Raw genomic sequence first — 20,062 nt, 5'->3', positions numbered from 1 at the left:
CCGCAAGTCAAAGGACAGAAAGCAAGAGTCTTGCCTCTTATCTACAAAATTAGAAGCAATTTTTAAAATGCTGCAGGCTTTTGTCCATCTGTTCTGTGATAGCTCTACAGATACAAAGTGAAAATTTTTAATGGTCGTTAAAGATCTTGCAAATGTCTCTAACTCATTGTCTATCTTGTAGAGTAAGGGTCACCTGAGATGAACGATAAACGCTGGGCAGCATCTTGGGGGACGCTATAGGAAGGAAGAGGAAGTGCCTGCTAAAGGATTTCTAATCCCTTGGGGATTTGGGAGGGGAACAGGAACAGAAAGTACGATGATGTCTGGGTCTAGGAAGAGGACGGGACAGATTGCACGGTGGTTCAGGGCATGGAGTTCAATTCCTTGGGTTCAAATCTCAGCTGTAGTGCTTGTTACTTGTATGGTCTTAGGTGACTTAATCTTTCTAAGCATCAATTTCCCTGTCAGGGAAATAAGGACAATAAAATCATCACATTTACTGAAAGTATCAACCTAGGTAATTCACACACTGTGCATAGCACTGAGCCTGTTATTATCAGACGGACCTCCTAAAGTTACTGAGGAATGCTTTTTCTGGCCATTCTTGCAGTGGCCATTCCCTGCGGGGAGAGGGTAGCTCCCTTTACTTATAGTATTAGTCTCTGTTTTACTGAGCAATGTGCAGCCACTCATTAGAGAGCAATGAGTAGCATGGGAAGAAACGTTAGATAAAGCAAAGAGCAGGGGTGCCCGGGTGGCTCAATAGGTTAAGCATCTGCCTTGACTCAGTTCATGATCCCAGAGTCCTGGGATCAGATCCTGCATCGGGCTCCCTGCTCAGCAAGGAGCCTGCTTCTTCCTCTCCTTCTGCCTGCCACTTCTCCTGCTTGTGCTCACTCTCTGTCAAATAAAAAAAACTTTAAATAAATAACTGAGTAAATTAAAATAAAGCAAAAAGCAAAGGAGGCATGAAAGCAGGGCTGCACAAATGATATGCGAAATCATATTTCTGTTTATTTTTTAAATTTTTTTAAGATTTTATTTATTTATGTGACAGAGAGACACAGCGAGAGACAGAACACAAGCAGAGAGAGTGGGAGAGGGAGAAGCAGGCTTCCTGCCGAGCAGGGAGCCAGGAGCCAGATGCGGGGTTCATCCCAGAACCCTGGGATCATGACCTGAGCTGAAGGCAGACACTTAACAACTGAGCCACCCACGTGCCCCACGTTTCTCTTTATTTCTTAAATTTTAACCCCTTCTCTCTTCCTTCCTCATCTCCCGGTTGCTAAAGGTGTTACTCTGCATCACCTACACCCCGACATTCGACCTGAACGGGAGCGCGGTGCTGAAGATTGCCGAGGTGAGTAGTGCCCCCTCCTCCCAGTGAGCATGTGCTGTGTTCCCTGGCTGCCTGCTCACAGCTGCCTCCCCCAGGCTGGGAGAAGTCCAGGGAGGAGGGGAACTGAGGCCCAGCAGTAGGGTGAGACCTTCTCTGATCATTACCTTGGGGAGTTTCCACTAAAGAATTGATCTGTAGGAAACAGGCTGTGGGCTCTGTCACCCTTGGTCATAATGCTCTTCTGCATGCTTTGGTTTGCTTCATTTGAGGTTTTAAAATGGAAATAACAGTACTGGTTGTCCCAAAGCTTCTGTACCTAGGCGCTGCGCCTCCTTTGGCTTTCTGAGTCTATTTTTCTTAAGAATAATTGAAAAGCATTTGATTTTAAAAAAATGGTTTTCAAGAAACCAGGTACGAGAGTGAAAGAGATGTTTATTGATGAAATTCCAGGCCCGTCTCCTAAAGCCCACTGAACACATTTTGTAACTATCATTGGAAAGCCTTCTCTTTCCCATCTGTGTTGCAGGCTAGGGAACTGTGCGCCTTCCAGCACTCCCAAAAGTATGTCCAACAGAATTCTTGGCTTCTCCAGTGCCTGGCAGATGCCTCTGGCTTTTGGAAATGTCAACATTCCAAAGCTATACTTTAATACACTTAGAATAATTTTCCTTCCATTTCTTGAAAAGAGTATCTTCAGGATTCATGTGTTTTGACAGGAATACATGTGCAGACCTCAAAGAGGCAATGATAATCTGAATTCTGAAATTAGGAAGAAAAAGCTCAACTGTCAGCACTCATGGGTATACATGTTTTTTTATAGAAATGATCATCATTTCTTGAGTATACCAGGTAGAAATGTAGCATTTTGGACATGTTTTCTTTTTTTTCTTTCTCTCATTGTTGAGATATAATAGACAAAAATTCTATGTATTTTAAGTCTACAATTTAGTGTTTTGATATACATACATATTGTGAAATAACTACCACAGTGAAGCTAATTAAAATATCCATCAACTCACATAGTTAACCCTATCACGAGTAGTATTTCTATTGTCCTCTACTTGTGCCTTTTATGGTATCGTGTGCCTTAAAGAGTGAAGAGTAAGAGAAAGTTATTTTTGAGCACATTGAACATTTTTATGTATCTATCAAAAGAACAAGAAATGATTAGCTGACTTCTAACTACAATGTAAATTCCCAAATGTGTATTTGTATAGGTAGAAAGAACACCTTTCTTTAACCTATTTATGTTTTACTCCGTATAGGTAAAGAAACAGAACTATCTATCAGTAATATTTTTCAGGCGATTTTTAAGGGACTCCTGTGAGTATTCCTATTATTTGCAGGTTCCCTTTTTTGTTGTGTGTGTGGTAAGAACACTTAACACAAAATCTACCTTAACACATTTCTAAGTGTACAGTGCGGTAATGTTAACTACAGGCACCATGTCGCTCGGCAGATGTTTAGAACTTACTCATCTTGTGTAACTAAAACTTTAGACCCATTGAAGAGTAACTCTCTACCCTCCCCTCCCGTCAGCCCCTGGCAATTACCAGCCTCCGCTCTGGATAATTTGGACTATTTTCAGTACGCCGTGTCAGTTCGCTTTTTAAATGACAAATGTAGTTTCTAATTAGAGCAAGAAAACAAATTGGCATCTAAGTAGCCTGTTAGCCCTTTGCCATATGAAGGGTGAGAAGGGAAAGCAGCTGTTCCTGCCTAGCCAGTCCCCACCCCCCACACCCCAGCTGATGGAAGTTTGGGAGGTGGGGGATGGGGCACAGGTTGTTTCAGGACCTTCAAGAGGGGAGAGAGAGCTACCAGGGTTTCCCAAGCTGCCTTCCAGAGAAGGAGAAGGTTGCCTTTACCATCCTCCCAGGAACCAGTGTTTGAATGCAAATCTGATCAAGACATCATTCCTGAGCAGTGGACACACACTGCCATGTCGTGCCCAAGCTAAGGCTGTTTACGGCAGGTAGTTAGAACGCAGAATAGAGACTCCACAGGCCTTTCTAGATAGAATAAAGCATCAAAACACAGTGGTCTCTACCAAAACCTACAAAGGAAAAACAAAGCTTTTTTTGTTTTGTTTTTTGGAAAAGAAAAAAAAAACTCTCCGCCCCAAAGCAATATAGAGACAGAGGTCTTCCAGGTTAGCGGTGGTGGCCATGGCAGGAAGGGAGAAGTGGTGCTCTGGGCTCTGGAGGAGCACTGTTTGGATGTAAACCCCAGCGCTCCCACCTCCTGCCCACCTGCTGTGTTGCCTTGGCTACCTCCCCAGCCCTGTGTTTGTTTTCTGTGAAGGCAGTGTTAGCTGTGTGCTTGTGCCATTTGGACAAGGGGGAGAGAATCCACGTGCAAAGCTGTTGGGGCAGACCCAGCCTCGCAGTAAGTTCACGCCACTGCTGTCAGGAGCTGCACTTGATAATGACGTCCACGGTCCACTGGACAGTGCTGATCTGGCCAGGACCCTGAAAGGATGGGGCATCGATCAGGCGGCTTCCTGTGGGAGCGGTAACTAGCTCACTAGCTCTCCATGTCCCGCTCCAGCCCTCTGTGATCCTTTAGTTGGGGAAGAGTCCCTAGCAGGACAACTGTATGAAGGTCTTGAAGCCGGGGTCACACTATCACAGAAAAACGTGTTGTTCCCCATGCTCATGTGAACTTCAGAGTTTATGACAAAGGCTTGAGACCATATCCTCTGGAATTCGGAAGGACTCGGTGAAGATCTTGAAAATGAACAGTCCGTCATGTATTGGGTGGTGGGGGTCTCCCATTAGGGTGCAGGCCCCCACATGATGTTTTAAGCTCTGCCTCTCCTGCAGGCCCACAGGCAGGCCCTTCCACCTCCCTGTTCACAGCGGGACCCAGTTTAGTCGGCCAGGTCTCCCATGCCTCCCTCCATCTGCCACCTTGCTCTGGTCCATGGACAGAGCAGGGCTGTGGAGACTGCACTGTCATGGCCGGGGGAGTCACCATTTCTTTTTTAAAGATTTTATTTACTTATTTGACTTTGGCTGTGGGAGAGAGAGAAGTAGACTCCCCACTGAGCAAGCAGCCTGATGCGGGGCCTGATCCCATGACCCCAGGATCATGACCTGAACGGATGGCAGATGCTTAATGACTGAGCCACCCAGGCACCTCAGGAGTCACCATTTCGAAGTGCCTTAATGAATGGCAACATGCAGAATTGCTACTCTGTGCTAGTACAGACCTGGCATAGATCTCGTGTTCAGGAGAGTAAGAATCCTGCTCCTCTGTCAGGCCAGTCCACGGGAAGGACATTTCCAACCCAGTCTGCTGAGAGAGGAAGAGTGACCCCAAGCATGACGAGCCCCACAGATGCTAGACCTGGGGCTTCCGTCCCAGAGCCGACAAGAGACACACCCTGGAGCGTTTGCCTCCCTTGGAGAAGAATAGTGACCATTTATCCATCAGGCCTGCCCACCGCCCCACGTATTTCTACGAGGCATCAGTTCTAGTTCTGAGCCCTCAGTGGCCACTCTCTCTCAGAGCTGGTAATTCTGGGGAGGCACGAGAACATATCATGTCCCTGGTTATGGCGAGAGACAAGTACATCAGCTCAAAGACAATGTTCTATAGCTGTCCTTCATGTTCATTTAGCACTTACTCTGGGCCAGTCACTGTTTTAAAAGCTCTGCCTACAGGAAATCATACAATCCACACAGCAGTTCTGTGAAGCAGGAAATCCTCTTATCCATCTTAGACAGACTGAGAGGGGGCCACCAACATCCCAAAAGTCAGATAGCTCAGCAGTAGTGGAACTAGGAGGCGAGACCAGCAGGTCTGACTGGGCTTCTGCCCTTCACACCGTGCAGCACACAGCACACAGCTTGGCTGTGGAAGCCCCCTCATCCTGGGGGGCCCTGATGACCTCCTCTGTAAATGGTGGAACGCTTCTAGAGGCTACCCACCTCCCTTTATCCCAAACCGTGCTCAGGGATGAATACTGTGCAGACACAGTGTTGGAGTTAAACTAGCCTTACCTTTTATCTTGAAAATGTGTCTTTTGATGAAGTGAATAGTACACAGCATTGACTAACAATGATCAAAGATCAGAACAAGGGATAGGCTTCTAAAAGGTTACTTATGTTCCTCTATAAGGTTGGCTGTTTGCAGTAGTTCCTTGACTAAGTTTTGGCTTTTGCTCTTTGCACTCCTGAAACCCCCTGTTCTGTGTGGGACACTTACAGCCACCAACCTTTGGAGCCTTCCTCCCGCATTGGTGGTTCTCATCAAATGGCTTCATGATAGAATCACCTGGGAAGTGTTAGTAAAAATAAGATGTGTAGGGTTGCTCCAGAAAATCTGAGTTGTTCCCTCCTGGGGGGACCTGTGCTTACACATTTTGCAAGAGGTCCCCGGTAATTGTGCTGGGGACGTCAGGTTGAGAATAGCCACCCTGATGGTGACTCTTCTCTCTCACCAGCCTTTGCCATAAAACCTCCGAGTATGGTCCACTGACCAGAGGCATCAGCAGCTGCTGGGACCTTGTTAGAAACACAGAAACGCAGGCCCCATCCCAGACTCATGAGTAAGAATCTGCTTTCTAGTTAAAGCCCTCTTGTGATTCATGGGCTTACTCAAGTTTGGGAAACAGTACCACGTTTGAATATCAGTATAACCTCCTTTTAAATGATCTAAAACCCAGGTGAGCACTGTCTTCCCCAACCAGGTATGGAATCCTACCAGCAGCAGCATCCCCTCGACCATGATCCCTTGATAAGTACAAGGTTTAAATTCTCCTATCTCTCCCACCCTTCATCTCCTGCCAGACCACCTCCACACTTTCCCCTTCCCATTTGTCAGTGCTTGATATATATCAAGTGTATTTCTTATGCTTTAAGGGTCTAATCTGCTACAGGGTGTCCCACTGTTCCTCAGTGGGACATATCTTATTTTTAGTAACACTGCCCAGGTGATTCTGAAGGCATGGATTTTCACCATAAGGCCCACTGTCAGCCTTTAAAAAGGGGAGAGGGGAATGCCCCCACCTTACTCTGTAATTCTGTAATCTGGCACAGGCTGAGCAGATCTATTTATATGAAAAGCACAGCAACAATTTATAAGCATATGGATCCGTAGTTACAAATACTAAATTATTAGATGACTCATATATAGATAATTTAAGAAAGAAAAATAGTAGGACCATCTGAAATCATGGTTTACATTAGCTCCAAGAGAGGAAAAAACACTTTTCTCACTGGCCTGTATCATTTTTCAAATTTGCAAAATAGCTCAGAACCTTTCAATTCCCACCGTAGTAGTCACTTAAGAAATGATTTTGCAGAGGAGGAGTCAAGATGGTTGAGAAGTGGCAGACTGAGACTACTTCAGCTAGCACAAGATCATCAAATGGCCATTTGCAAGATCTAAAGATTGCAAACACCTAAAAATCCATCGGCAGATCAAAGAGAAGAAGAACAGCAATTCTGGAAACAGAAAAACAACCACTTTCTGAAAGGTAGGACCGGCGGAGAAGTGAATCCAAAGCGACGGGAAGATAGAGCCCGGTGGGGAGCGGCCGGCTCCCGGCAAGCGGCGGAGCAACGGCGCACAAAATCGGGACTTTTAAAAGTCTGTTCTGCTGAGGGACATCGCTCCAGAGGCTAAACCGGGGTGAAGCCCACGCGGGGTCAGCGCGGGGTGACAGAAGGACCAGAGGTGTCTGAGTGTCGCAGAGCTTACATGTATTAGAAAGGGGAAGCCAGCTACAGAGACAGAGCCGACAGTAAGCTCACAGCTCGGTGTTACGTTGAACCGGTCGCAGGCTCGGTGAGCTCGGAGCGCGGCCGGAGGTCAGGCAGAAGGGAGTAACTGGGCGCTGTTCTCTGAGGGCGCACTGAGGAGTGGGGCCCTGGGCTCTCAGCTCCTCCGGGCCGGAGACCAGGAGGCCGCCATTTGTGTTCCCGTCCTCCGGAACTCTACGGAAAGCGCTCAGGGAACAAAAGCTCCTGAAAGCAAACCCGAGCGGATTACTCACCCCGGCCCCTGCTAAGGGTGGTGCAATTCCGCCTGGGGCAAAGACACTTGAGAATCACTACAACAGGCCCCTCCCCCAGAAGATCAACAAGAAATCCTGCCAAGACCAAGTTCACTTACCAAGGAGTGCGGTTTCAATACCAAGGAGAGCAGCAGAATTCCAGAGGAGGAGAAAGCAAAGCATGGAACTCATGGCTTTCTCCCTATGATTCTTTAGTCTTGCAGTTAATTTAATTTTTTTTCTTTTTCATTTTTTTTCTCTTCTTCGGCTGCAATTATTTTTAACTTTTACCCTTTTCTTTTTTAACATCTTTTTAACTAGATCATCAAATATATTTTTTTCTCTTTTTTATACTTTTCTTTATTTGTTTTCTTTTTTTAATTCTTTTTTTTTCTTTTTTTTGCCTTTCTTTTTTTCTGAACCTCTTTTTATCCCTTTTCTCCCCCCTCATGATTTGGGATCTCTTCTGATTTGGTTAAAGCATATTTTCCTGGGGTTGTTGCCACCCTTTTAGTATTTTACTTGCTCCTTCATAACTCTTATCTAGACAAAATGACCAGGCAGAAAAACTAACCACAAAAAAAAAAAGAACAAGAGGCAGTACCAAAGGCTAGGGACCTAATCAATACAGACATTGGTAATATGTCAGATCTAGAGTTCAGAATGACAATTCTCAAGGTTCTAGCTGGGCTCAAAAAAGGCATGGAAGACATTAGAGAAAACCTCTCGGGAGATATAAAAGCCCTTTCTAGAGAAATAAAAGAATTAAAATCTAACCAAGTTGAAATCAAAAAAGCAATTAATGAGGTGCAATCAAAAATGGAGGCTCTCACTGCTAGGATAAATGAGGCAGAAGAAAGAATTAGCGATATAGAAGACCAACTGACAGAGAATAAAGAAGCTGAGCAAAAGAGGGAAAAACAGCTATTGGACCACAAGGGGAGAATTCGAGAGATAAGTGACACCATAAGATGAAACAACATTAGAATAATTGGGATTCCAGAAAAAGAACAAAGAGAGAGGGGAGCAGAAGGTATACTGGAGAGAATTATTGGGGAGAATTTCCTCAATATGGCAAAGGGAACAAGCATCAAAATTCAGGAGGTTCAGAGAATGCCCCTCAAAATCAATAAGAATAGGCCACACCACATCACCTAATAGTAAAATTTACAAGTCTTAGTGACAAAGAGAAAATCCTGAAAGCAGCCCAGGACAAGAAGTCTGTAACATACAATGGTAAAAATATTAGATTGGCAGCAGACTTATCCACAGAGACCTGGCAGGCCAGAAAGAGCTGGCATGATGTATTCAGAGCACTAAACGAGAAAAACATGCAGCCAAGAATACTATATCCAGCTAGGCTATCATTGAAAATAGAAGGAGAGATTAAAAGCTTCCAGGACAAACAAACACTGAAAGAACTTGCAAACACCAAACCAGCTCTACAGGAAATATTGAAAGGGGTCCTCTAAGCAAAGAGAGAGCCTACAAGTGGTAGATCAGAAAGGAACAGAGACAATATGCAGTAACAGTCACCTTACAGGCAATACAATGGCCCTAAATTCATATCTCTCAATAGTTACCTTGAATGTTAATGGGCTAAATGCCCCAATCAAAAGACACAGGGTATCAGAATGGATAAAAAAAAAAACAAAACCCATCTATATGTTGCCTCCAAGAAACTCATTTTAAGCCTGAAGACACCTCCAGATTTAAAGTGAGGGGGTGGAAAAAATTTTACCATGCTAATGGACATCAGAAGAAAGCAGGAGTGGCAATCCTTATATCAGATCAATTAGATTTTAAGCCAAAGACTATAATAAGAGATGAGGAAGGACACTATATCATACTCAAAGGCTCTGTCCAACAAGAAGATCTAACAATTTTAAATATCTATGCCCCCAACGTGGGAGCAGCCAACTATATAAACCGATTAATAACAAAATCAAAGAAACACATCGACAATAATACAATAATAGTAGGGGACTTTAACACTCCCCTCACTGAAATGGACAGATCATCCAAGCAAAAGATCAACAAGGAAATAAAGGCCTTAAATGACAAACTGGACCAGATGGACATCACAGATATATTCAGAACATTTCATCCCAAAGCAACAGAATACACATTCTTCTCTAGTGCACATGGAACATTCTCCAGAATAGATCACATCCTTGGTCCTAAATCAGGACTCAACTGGTATCAAAAGATTGGGATCATACCCTGCATATTTTCAGACCACAATGCCCTGAAGCTAGAACTCAACCACAAGAGGAAGTTTGGAAAGAACCCAAATACACAGAGACTAAACAGCATCCTTCTAAAGAATGAATGGGTCAACCAGGAAATTAAAGAAGAATTGAAAAAAATCATGGAAACAAATGATAATGAAAACACAATGGTTCAAAATTTGTGGGATACAGCAAAGGCAGTCCTGAGAGGAAAATATATAGTGGTACAAGCCTTTCTCAATAAACAAGAAAGGTCTCAGGTACACAACCTAACCCTATACCTAAAGGAGCTGGAGAAAGAACAAGAAAGAAACCCTAAACCCAGCAGGAGAAGAGAAATCATAAAGATCAGAGCAGAAATCAATGAAATAGAAACCAAAAATACAATAGAACAAATCAACGAAACTAGGAGCTGGTTCTTTGAAAGAATTAGTAAAATTGATAAACCCCTGGCCAGACTTAACAAAAAGAAAAGAGAAAGGACCCAAATAAATAAAATCATGAATGAAAGAGGAGAGATCAGAACTAACACCAAAGAAATACAAACAATTAAAAGAACATACTATGAGCAACTCTACGCCAACAAATTTGACAATCTGGAAGAAATGGATGCATTCCTAGAGACATATAAACTACCACAACTGAAACAGGAAGAAATAGAAAGCCTGAACAGACCCATAACCAGTAAGGAGATTGAAACAGTCATTAAAAATCTCCAAACAAACAAAAGCCCAGGGCCAGATGGCTTCCCGGGGGAATTCTACCAAACATTTAAAGAAGAACTAATTCCTATTCTCCTGAAACTGTTTCAAAAAATAGAAATGGAAGGAAAACTTCCAAGCTCATTTTATGAGGCCAACATCACCTTGATCCCAAAACCAGACAAGGATCCCATCAAAAAAGAGAGCTATAGACCAATATCCTTGATGAACACAGATGCAAAAATTCTCACCAAAATACTAGCCAATAGGATTCAACAGTACATTAAAAGGATTATTCACCACGACCAAGTGGGATTTATTCCAGGGCTGCAAGGTTGGTTCAACATCCGCAAATCAATCAATGTGATACAACACATCAATCAAAGAAAGAACAAGAACCAATAGATGCTGAAAAAGCATTTGACAAAGTACAACATCCCTTCCTGATCAAAACTCTTCAAAGTGTAGGGATCAAGGGCACATACTTCAATATTATCAAAGCCATTTATGAAAAACCCACCGCAAATATCATTCTCAATGGAGAAAAACTGAAAGCTTTTCCGCTAAGGTCAGGAACACGGCAGGGATGTCCATTATCACCACTGTTATTCAACATAGTACTAGAAGTCTTAGCCTCAGCAATCAGTCAACAAAAGGAAATTAAAGGCATCCAAATCGGCAAAGAAGAAGTCAAACTATCACTCTTCGCAGATGATATGATACTATAGGTGGAAAACCCAAAACTGCTAGAACTTGTACAGGAATTCAGTAAAGTGTCAGGATATAAAATCAATGCACAGAAATCAGTTGCATTTCTCTACACCAACAACAAGACAGAAGAAAGAGAAATTAAGGAGTCAGTCCCATTTACAATTGCACCCCAAACCATAAGATACCTAGGAATAAACCTAACCAAAGAGGCATAGAATCTATACTCAGAAAACTATAAACTATTCATGAAAGAAATTGAGGAAGACATAAAGAAATGGAAAAATGTTCCATGCTCCTGGATTGGAAGAATAAATATTGTGAAAACGTCTATGCTACCTAAAGCAATCTACACATTTAATGCAATTCCTATCAAAGTACCATCCATCTTTTCAAAGAAATAGAACAAATAATCCTGAAATTTATTTGGAATCAGAAAAGACCTCGAATAGCCAAAGGAATGTTGAAAAAGAAAGCCAAAGTTGGTGGCATCACAATTCCGGACTTCAAGCTCTATTACAAAGCTGTCATCATCAAAACAGCATGGTACTGGCACAAAAACAGACACATAGATCAATGGAACAGAATAGAGATCCCAGAAATAGACCCTTAACTCTATGGTCAACTAATCTTCGACAAAGCAGGAAAGAATGTCCAATGGAAAAAAGACAGCCTCTTCAATAAATGGTGTTGGGAAAATTGGACAGCCGCATGCAGAAAAATGAAATTGGACCATTTCCTTACACCACACATGAAAATAGACTCAAAATGGATGAAGGACCTCAATGTGCGAAAGGAATCCATCAAAATCCTTGAGAAGAACACAGGCAGCAACCTCTTCGACCTCAGCCGCAGCAACATCTTCCTAGGAACATCGCCAAAGGCAAGGGAAGCAAGGGCAAAAATGAACTATTGGGATTTTATCAAGAGCAAAAGCTTCTGCACAGCAAAGGAAACAGTTAACAAAACCAAAAGACAACTGACAGAATGGGAGAAGATATTTGTAAATGACATATCAGATAAAGGACTAGTGTCCAGAATCTATAAAGAACTTAGCAAACTCAACACCCAAAGAACAAATAATCCAATCAAGAAATGGGCAGAGGACATGAACAGACATTTCTGCAAGGAAGACATCCAGATGGCCAACAGACACATGAAAAAGTGCTCCCTATCACTCGGCATCAGAGAAATACAAATCAAAACCACAATGAGATATCACCTCACACCAGTCAGAATGGCTAAAATTAACAAGTCAGGAAATGACAGATGCTGGCGAGGATGAGGAGAAAGGGGAACCCTCCTACACTGTTGGTGGGAATGCAAGCTGGTGCAACCACTCTGGAAAACAGCATGGAGGTTCCTCAAAATGTTGAAAATAGAACTGCCCTATGACCCAGCAATTGCACTACTGGGTATTTACCCTAAAGATACAAATGTAGTGATCCGAAGGGGCACGTGCACCCGAATGTTTATAGCAGCAATGTCCACAATAGCCAAACTATGGAAAGAACCTAGATGCCCATCAACAGAAGTGGTATATATACACAATGGAATACTATGCAGCCATCAAAAGAAATGAAATCTTAACATTTGCAACAACGTGGATGGAACTAGAGCGTATCATGCTTAGCGAAATAAGTCAAGCAGAGAAAGACAACTATCATATGATCTCCCTGATATGAGGAATTGGTGATGCAACATGGGGGCCTAAGTGGGTAGGAGAAGAATAAATGGAACAAGATGGGATTGGAGGTAAACAAACCATAAGCGACTCGTAATCTCACAAAACAAACTGAGGGTTGCTGGGGAGAGGTGGGTTGGTAGAAGGGGGGTGGGGTTATGGACATTGGGGAGGGTATGTGCTTTGGTGAGTGCTGTGAAGTGTGTAAATCTGGCGATTCACAGACCTGTACCCCTGGGGATAAAAATATATTATGTTTATAAAAAATAAAAAAAATTTTTAAAAAATCATGAAAATGCTGCTGAGTTCACAAAGCCCTCTTTAAAAAAGAACAAAAAAGGCAATAAAAAATCTGTATCCACCCCCCCCCCAAAAAAAAAGAAATGATTTTGCATCAACAGAAAGAATTAACTATGTAAGAAAATTATACAGGAATTCAGTAAAGTGTCAGGATAAAAAAAAAAAAAAAAGAAATGATTTTGCATCAACAGAAAGAATTAACTATGTAAGAAAATTATACTGCCACAAAAAAAAAATTGCATTCTTTAGACTTCGGTGCAGTGATTTTGTAGATTCTCACCTGCTCATTTAGCCTTTGAAAATCTGCATCTTGGTTTCGAAAGCCGGACATCTCAGCCTAAAACCACCAGTTAACTCCTGGAAGCTTTCTTAGTTGTATCTGAACTTTTCATAAAAATAAGCCTTTAACTTAATGAAAAATAAGTCTTTAACTTAATGAAAAAAGAATGTTGTATTGTCACTTTTGCTATTAGCTTGGGAAACAATTTTATAAAAAAAAGCATTTAAACCATTTAAAACTCCTGTGGAAATGTTGAGAAAAAATCCAGACATCCTCTTCTTTCTTACCCTGCTGGAAGGGTGACTTTTACTCAAGAACAGTGTTTACCCTGAAACCTGTTGATCAGGAAATAGGCATGTGTACTTAACTATGAAGAATTAGGCCATTTCCCCCAAGGCACTGTTGAAACAGTAAAAGGATCATTAAGCACTCAAAATGTAAATAAACTTTCATTTGTATGTCTCACGTTAACTTGCTTAATTAAACTGTTAATAATGAACGTTTTTCAGATCACAGTTTTTTATGATACAGGAAGAATAAGACATATCGTCAAATTTAGAAATGGGTAATTATGAAATATGCAATATGTGTTTTCTGTTCAATTTCATGAATAATCAGAAATAAAAACTCCCTATGGATACATAATCCTTCTTGCCATTGGTTGAAAGCTAGACCAAGATTTCTCCTAGCATGATGCCCAAATGAGCAGATTTGCTGTTGAGTTTTCCAGAGGTAGTAACTTAATATTGGAAGAAGCTGTGGGAGTAAAAATTGACAAAGTCTTTTGGTAAAGGAAGAAGAGAAGTCATAGCCAGAAGTTCTGTGGAATGAATTTGAAAACGGTTAATGTTGTTTCTTTGGAAAGTTTCAGGGTGTATTCTCAAGCCTGCTCAAGGTTTCTCTGAGGAATTTTTCAAAGTGAGAAAGCCTTGTTTATAAATGTGTATTTGCTGGTTCAATCTTACTGACTTGTGGGAAACTTCCAGTCTTTTATCCTATCAAGCCCAAGCAAAGTGTCTCAAAGACCATTCTTTGTTTAAGGTTCTTAGTTTCAGGGTCCTTACTCTTTCACTCCATCTGTCCATCCATCCCTCAACTGCCAAACACTGGTTAATAATAATAACCAGATAATAATGGTAGCTACTAGCTACGGAGTCGCTAGTGTGTGTCAATAAGTTGTGTTTTCTGTACATTCTCCTCTCATCTTTACCCCAACCAAGGCAGATGAAGAATCCCATGAAAAGTGAGAATAATTTGCTATCCAAGTTTCTACAGCTAAACATTCAAATTCAGACTTTTTATATTTCAAATATGGGCTGTTAACCACTGTATTATGTTGCTTCTTCGCTACTATTAGTCTTAGAAAATGTTGGTAGAATCTTGCCGTAATAATATTGGCAACCACCTGACATTTGTAGGCCATCTCATCCACCTTGGATCTTCACCACAGTGCTTAGTTAGAAAGCAGCGGTGTGGTGTTCTCACGTGTGAAGCATAGTACTGAAGAATTTTACTTTTTTTGTGACCACAGATCCAAGAGACTGGCAGGCATGCGCCACCTTCTTGGCTATCTTTATGCATCGATACTCAGCTTATCTTCTCTGAGCTTTATGCTAGCATCACATGACCTGATGTTTATATGTTTATAGTTTCATTTAGTGTTCCTTGTTACTCCATGGGAGTTCAAAACCATTAAGGCTGAAGACCTTCTACCAGAGATACCGATTTAATGATTCTAGTTGTCACTAACGTATTTTTTTTTAATTGGGCTGACTTCTAACTCCTGAATGTTCAGTGATACGTTTTGGTTCTTTTAGTTTGATGTAGTAGCATTATTCTTGAGACATACAGCAAATTAAATATTCTACAGTTAAGGAGCAGATTAGTCTGCAGATAAAATCCAGAGGAAAAGTACACAGGAACCCGGTCAGTTTTTCTTGGAAGCATCTTTTTTGTTATGTTCCACCTAAAACTGGGAGGAGTAACCCCACCTCCTCGCAAGAAAACTGGACAAGGGAGCCCAGACTGTTGTATCAAACTGGCTGAGGCCACTGAAGTAGGAAATCCTGTTCTAAGGAGGAGCATCTCCACTCTCCCTTCTGGAAACCTTTCTTTTCTTCCTTCCGGGCCTGTCTTTACTGACTCTGATTTGACTCCTTGGAAGTGTCTGTTCTCTGCTTATTTGCTGCTGGATGGGCTTTGAGCAAACGAGTCCTTTTGCAAAGATTTTCCCCACTTCCCTGTAACGTCTGACTTACACAGTTCTTAAAGAACTTGCATGGAGTTAGAAGACACATAGAGTGGTTCAGAGATCCTCTCTACTTCATTTGGGCTAGTTCATAGGGCAGGGCTAGAGTTCAGTAGAACTTCTGGGGACCCCGGTGCAGGAATTAAAGGTTGAGGTGCCTTAAGCCATTTTAATATGCCAGCTTAAGCCAAGAGGAATATGGAGGAGGAAAAAAGAAATCACAGTCAGAGGTGTCCACGTATGCTTGGACACTTGAAAAATTTCCAAAAGGAAAATGAACACATTTCCCAACCCTGCATGGGGGTTCGGCTTACTTATACACATATTCCTTAAGAATAATAACTTCAGTTATTGTGTGTGTTGGGGTGTGTGTGTGTGTGTGTGTGCGCGTCTCAGCAAGAACCATTTCCTGAGGTGCCTTCTGTCACATTCCCGCCTGTTACAGCTGTTCACCTGGAAGCGCCTTGGCCATCAGGTTGTCATCATGATTCAGTGTAGAGTTGAGACTTGTAGAAATGGTCAAAATCGTCTATGGTTCCAATGTGATCAACAAGCTTTCATAACTTCCCTATATAAAAAGACATTTCTTCTGCTTTCTTGTAGCTCAGCCTTTGATCTTTCTATTTTTTTATCACCATACATTATTTTTCATCTCCATAAAATTTTCCCATTGAAAACACACTATCCAATCTGTTTATGGAACTTGTTACTCAGTATCATACACAGATTTAACAAAGCTGTGCCAGGAACCCCATTCAGATAGGAAAGAGAAGGCAAATGCTCAGTTCAACAAAGTGAAGGTCATATGTATTTTGCCAAGCTAAACCAATTTCTTTTGTGGCGGCTACTTTAAAATTTGTCATCACTTTGGCCAACGCTGAGTATCAATTACATTCTATTATTTTGCTTTGTATTAAGTGATAATGATTCTGCCCTGGGTTTAACCGTGTACTGTTATTTATCCATCTTCTTACTTGAGGATACTTCTTACTCTGGTTGCTTATGTATGGCTTGCAGACTTATGTTTTCTTGTTCTTTTTCCTTCTGCTTTCGGCATTTGTTTTGCTTTATTAACTCTGTGGTTTTGCCCTCAGTTGTGTTTCGCATGCCATAAAGCTGGACGTCCGCAAATGCATGAAATGGCTAAAAAGTCCGTTACGAAACTCCTCACTGCCCTGTGTCTTCGTGCATTCCCTGGCCATCAGGGGCCTGTGGCTTTTCACAAGGTATTTAACTTGGCCCTTTAAGCGTCTGGTAGAGATACAGGATTAGGGTCCTTAAGGGTCAACTCTGCACTACGAAAGCAAAGGGCATGGGGAGGTAGAAGTGCCACTGGAAATACTATAAGAGGAAATTGATGAGCCTTTTCCCAGAAACTCAGCCTGCCTTTGGACTCGCTATTCTCTAGACTTCTCCAATTCAGTGTGCTCATTTTAGCGCTACCCCAAGGTAGAGGAAGAAAAACATTTACAAAGGGAAAAAGCATTGGCTTGGAATATAGTGGTCAGGTTTGTCATGAAAACCTTCCTTCTAGGACCCTTCCTGGTTTACCCATTTATTATGATTGTAAAAAGTATGAGAACCTTTTTTTTTTCTTTTTTCTTTTTTTTTTTTTTAAGAAAATGTCAAGATAGCTGATAGAGCATTTTTTTGTGTGGAATTAAAGATAGTAATATTATTAGGTACATGGTCATTTTTATATTTAAAAGGATACCCTTTTATCATAGTAAGTACTTACACATCCATCGTAAGCAGAGTGAGCTTCTTAGATTAACCCTTTTTAAAATTTATTTAAGTAGGCTACACACCCATTATGGAGCTCAATGTGGGGTTTGAACTCACAACCCCTGATATCAAGACCTGAGCAGAGATCAACAGCCAGATGCTTAACAGACTGAGCCACCCAGGTGCCCCAGATTAATACCTTTTTTTTTTTTTTAAGCCAAATAAGCATGCAAGGAGTCCTTCCTAGTGTTGTACCCCTGGGATTAGCAACTAGAAGTGGTGGTGATGTTAAAACTCAAAGAAATGCATTTGGCATTTAGGAAGTTCTTGCCCAGATACAGTACCATGTGCGTTACATAAACTCTGGTTCCTCCATGCTTTCATTCATGGCTCTAAAGCGACTAATGAAATTTTTGAAGGGAGGTTGTAGAGCCGCTATGGCTATCCAAATTTAAAAGAAGCATGCTTATAACAAATGGCGTGGAGGACATGGGGAGTTAGAGAGGAGAAGGGAGTTGGGGGAAATTGGAAGGGGAGGTGAACCATGAGAGACTGTGGACTCTGAAAAACAATCTGAGGGTTTTGAAGGGGTGGGGGGTGGGAGGTTGGGGTACTAGGTGGTGGGTATTATAAAGGGCACGAATTGCATGGAGCACTGGGTGTGGTGAAAAATAATGAATACTGTTATGCTGAAAATAAAAAATAAATTAAAAAAAAAAAAAAATAAAAAATAAAAGAAGCATGCTTAGACTGAGCATGAGTTTAGCTCTCAAAATAGCTACTTTCTCATCTTTAATGCTTCTGCAGCTTCAAAATCCCCCTTCAATTAATGTCAGAGCTCAGAGATCTTAAAGATCAATAGCTATGAAGATTTCTGGGAAGAACATGGGATTTAAAGAAAACTGTTAAATTTTGAGTCATGAGTAGTCCTTCTCTGCTGAAGGACACTCCAGAGCATTTGTTGCCTCAAAGTGATGCCCCGCACTCATTTAGATGTATTTCCCGCATTTGCACATCATTTCATGATATACCAAGTATACGCATTCCACATACTATACCGATGTATAGTTTGTGCCTTTGCATACATTCTAATCCATGATCATTGGAGAAAATGAATTTAAAACTGACATGCCCTTCGATGGCAATTTGAAAAATAAATTATTTTGGAATTTGCTTTTCTTTTTTAGCTAAAAACAAATTAATCTAAGCCAATTTCCAATTAAATTTATGAGTTATAAATCCTCTATCAGACTACTAAGGATTCAATAGATAAATTTAGCTGTTGGAGACTATTTACTTTTATATTATTAATTTTCCTGAAAAGTTATGACTGTGAGGCCCAAAAGAATGTTCCAGCATAAGTGATAGCGGCCATGAAGGTTAACACTTAATATCTCTTCCATCTCCCTTCTTATCCATCAAATTAAGTTTGTCACTGAGGTGAGAACTCTTTATTTTGATTATAGATAATCTCAGAGTTATCCCTCAAAAAATAATTAAGGTACATTAAATCTCTTTCTTTTTGTGGGTCTAAATATACTTAGTAAACAGGAAGGGATGACCCACCTGATAGACAGAAAGCAGCAGGTAAATTTAAAGCATGCTTTTGTTGTTATGACCATCCCTATAGCTTCCAGAAGAATTAGAGGAAATAAAATCTGCAAAGTCATGACATTAAACATCATCATCATCAAATCCCCAAATTGAGATTTCTCCATGCTTGCAGCCATCAGGGAGTCTATTCAGGTCCCAGTAGACATTCAGACTCACAAGACCCACATAGGCCACAACTCGCATGACATCTGCTTAATAGATCCACCACAGGGAAGAGAAATAGGGCCCTGGCAGGCATTTCTCTCTCCCAGGAAGGAGGAGCCTTTGCAGTCGTCCAGCAGCTACTCTGCAGGTCTCAAATGTCAGCCTTGAAACAAGAGATGAGAGCCCCCTCGGTGGGTGCAGTCACCTTGGCTTAGGAGCCCCCATGTTTCCACCACGGAGGAACCAGAATTTCCATAACAACTCCATGAGCAGAGCTGGCGGAAGTCTCTCAGAGGACATGAGCAATGACAAGATTCACTCAGGAAACCCAAACCTGTGACTTCTCGCCAGGTTTCTAAAGTCCATCCATAGTTTTTCCAATTCAGATGCAACGTAGTCATGGAGAGACACTTTTACCCTAAGCCACGCTGTTCAGTTACCCAGCCGATTGTCCATTTGTATCAGGTTTCCAGAACACAGCCAGAGCGTAAATCCAAGATCACTGTTTACAGTGCAAAAGAAAGGGATTAACAGCCCTTTCCCCATACTTCATAACATAGGAGTGAGTAAATTCTGTTCCTGTTTGACCATGGAAGGAGTTTTTCCGGATTAATTTCCAGACACCTGAGTTTGCTCTCAGTAGAATTATCTGGCATATCTAAAAATCACTCCTTTGCATTCTCCTATGCTGCTCAGAACAGTAAGTTCTGAGAGTGATAATCTTTAGGAAAATGTTACTTGCCTATCGCCTTCAAAACAAATTTTCAGGGATTTTTAAAGATTTATAGTACTCATCAATAATTTGTCCTAAATCAGGCTGACTTTCTGTACAAGAGGGATTTACTGTCCTCTCTGGTTAATTCCAAAGCATGTTGGTAATGAACTGGTTATCTACAGAGCGTGTATGTTGCTATCTTATCTCTTTACCAGGTGTGCATTGAGACATACATATGTAGCTGTCACCAACGTAGTATAAACACGGCTGTGCGGGCAACTCTCAGTCAAATGCTGAGTGACTTGACTTTACAGTTACGACAAAGGCAGGAGAACACGGTGAGCGGGCTTGCCGGCGTCTCTGTGTAAC

General features: G+C 41.6%; 1 protein-coding gene across 3 annotated transcripts in view; it reads left to right on the top strand.

The window, feature by feature from the left end:
• Positions 1 to 20,062, top strand: part of ARFGEF3 (ARFGEF family member 3) — a 182,397-nt gene that overhangs the window by 64,243 nt on the left and 98,092 nt on the right. Inside the window, exons 5-6 of one of the 3 annotated variants that reach the window (XM_082731054.1) lie at positions 1,292 to 1,360; positions 16,590 to 16,721. In XM_082731054.1, the coding sequence (XP_082587180.1) occupies positions 1,292 to 1,360; positions 16,590 to 16,721 (201 nt within the window). Of the gene's footprint in view, positions 1 to 1,291; positions 1,361 to 16,589; positions 16,722 to 19,908; positions 20,032 to 20,062 lie in introns of all 3 variants that reach the window. The other 2 variants (XM_082731055.1, XM_082731056.1) reach the window with 2 other exon arrangements.

This window comes from Mustela nivalis (genome assembly GCF_964662115.1).
Source record: "Mustela nivalis genome assembly, chromosome: 5".
Lineage (NCBI taxonomy): Eukaryota > Metazoa > Chordata > Mammalia > Carnivora > Mustelidae > Mustela > Mustela nivalis.
The sequence above is the reverse complement of the archived record's forward strand: the minus strand, read 5'-3'. Positions and strand labels throughout refer to the sequence as shown.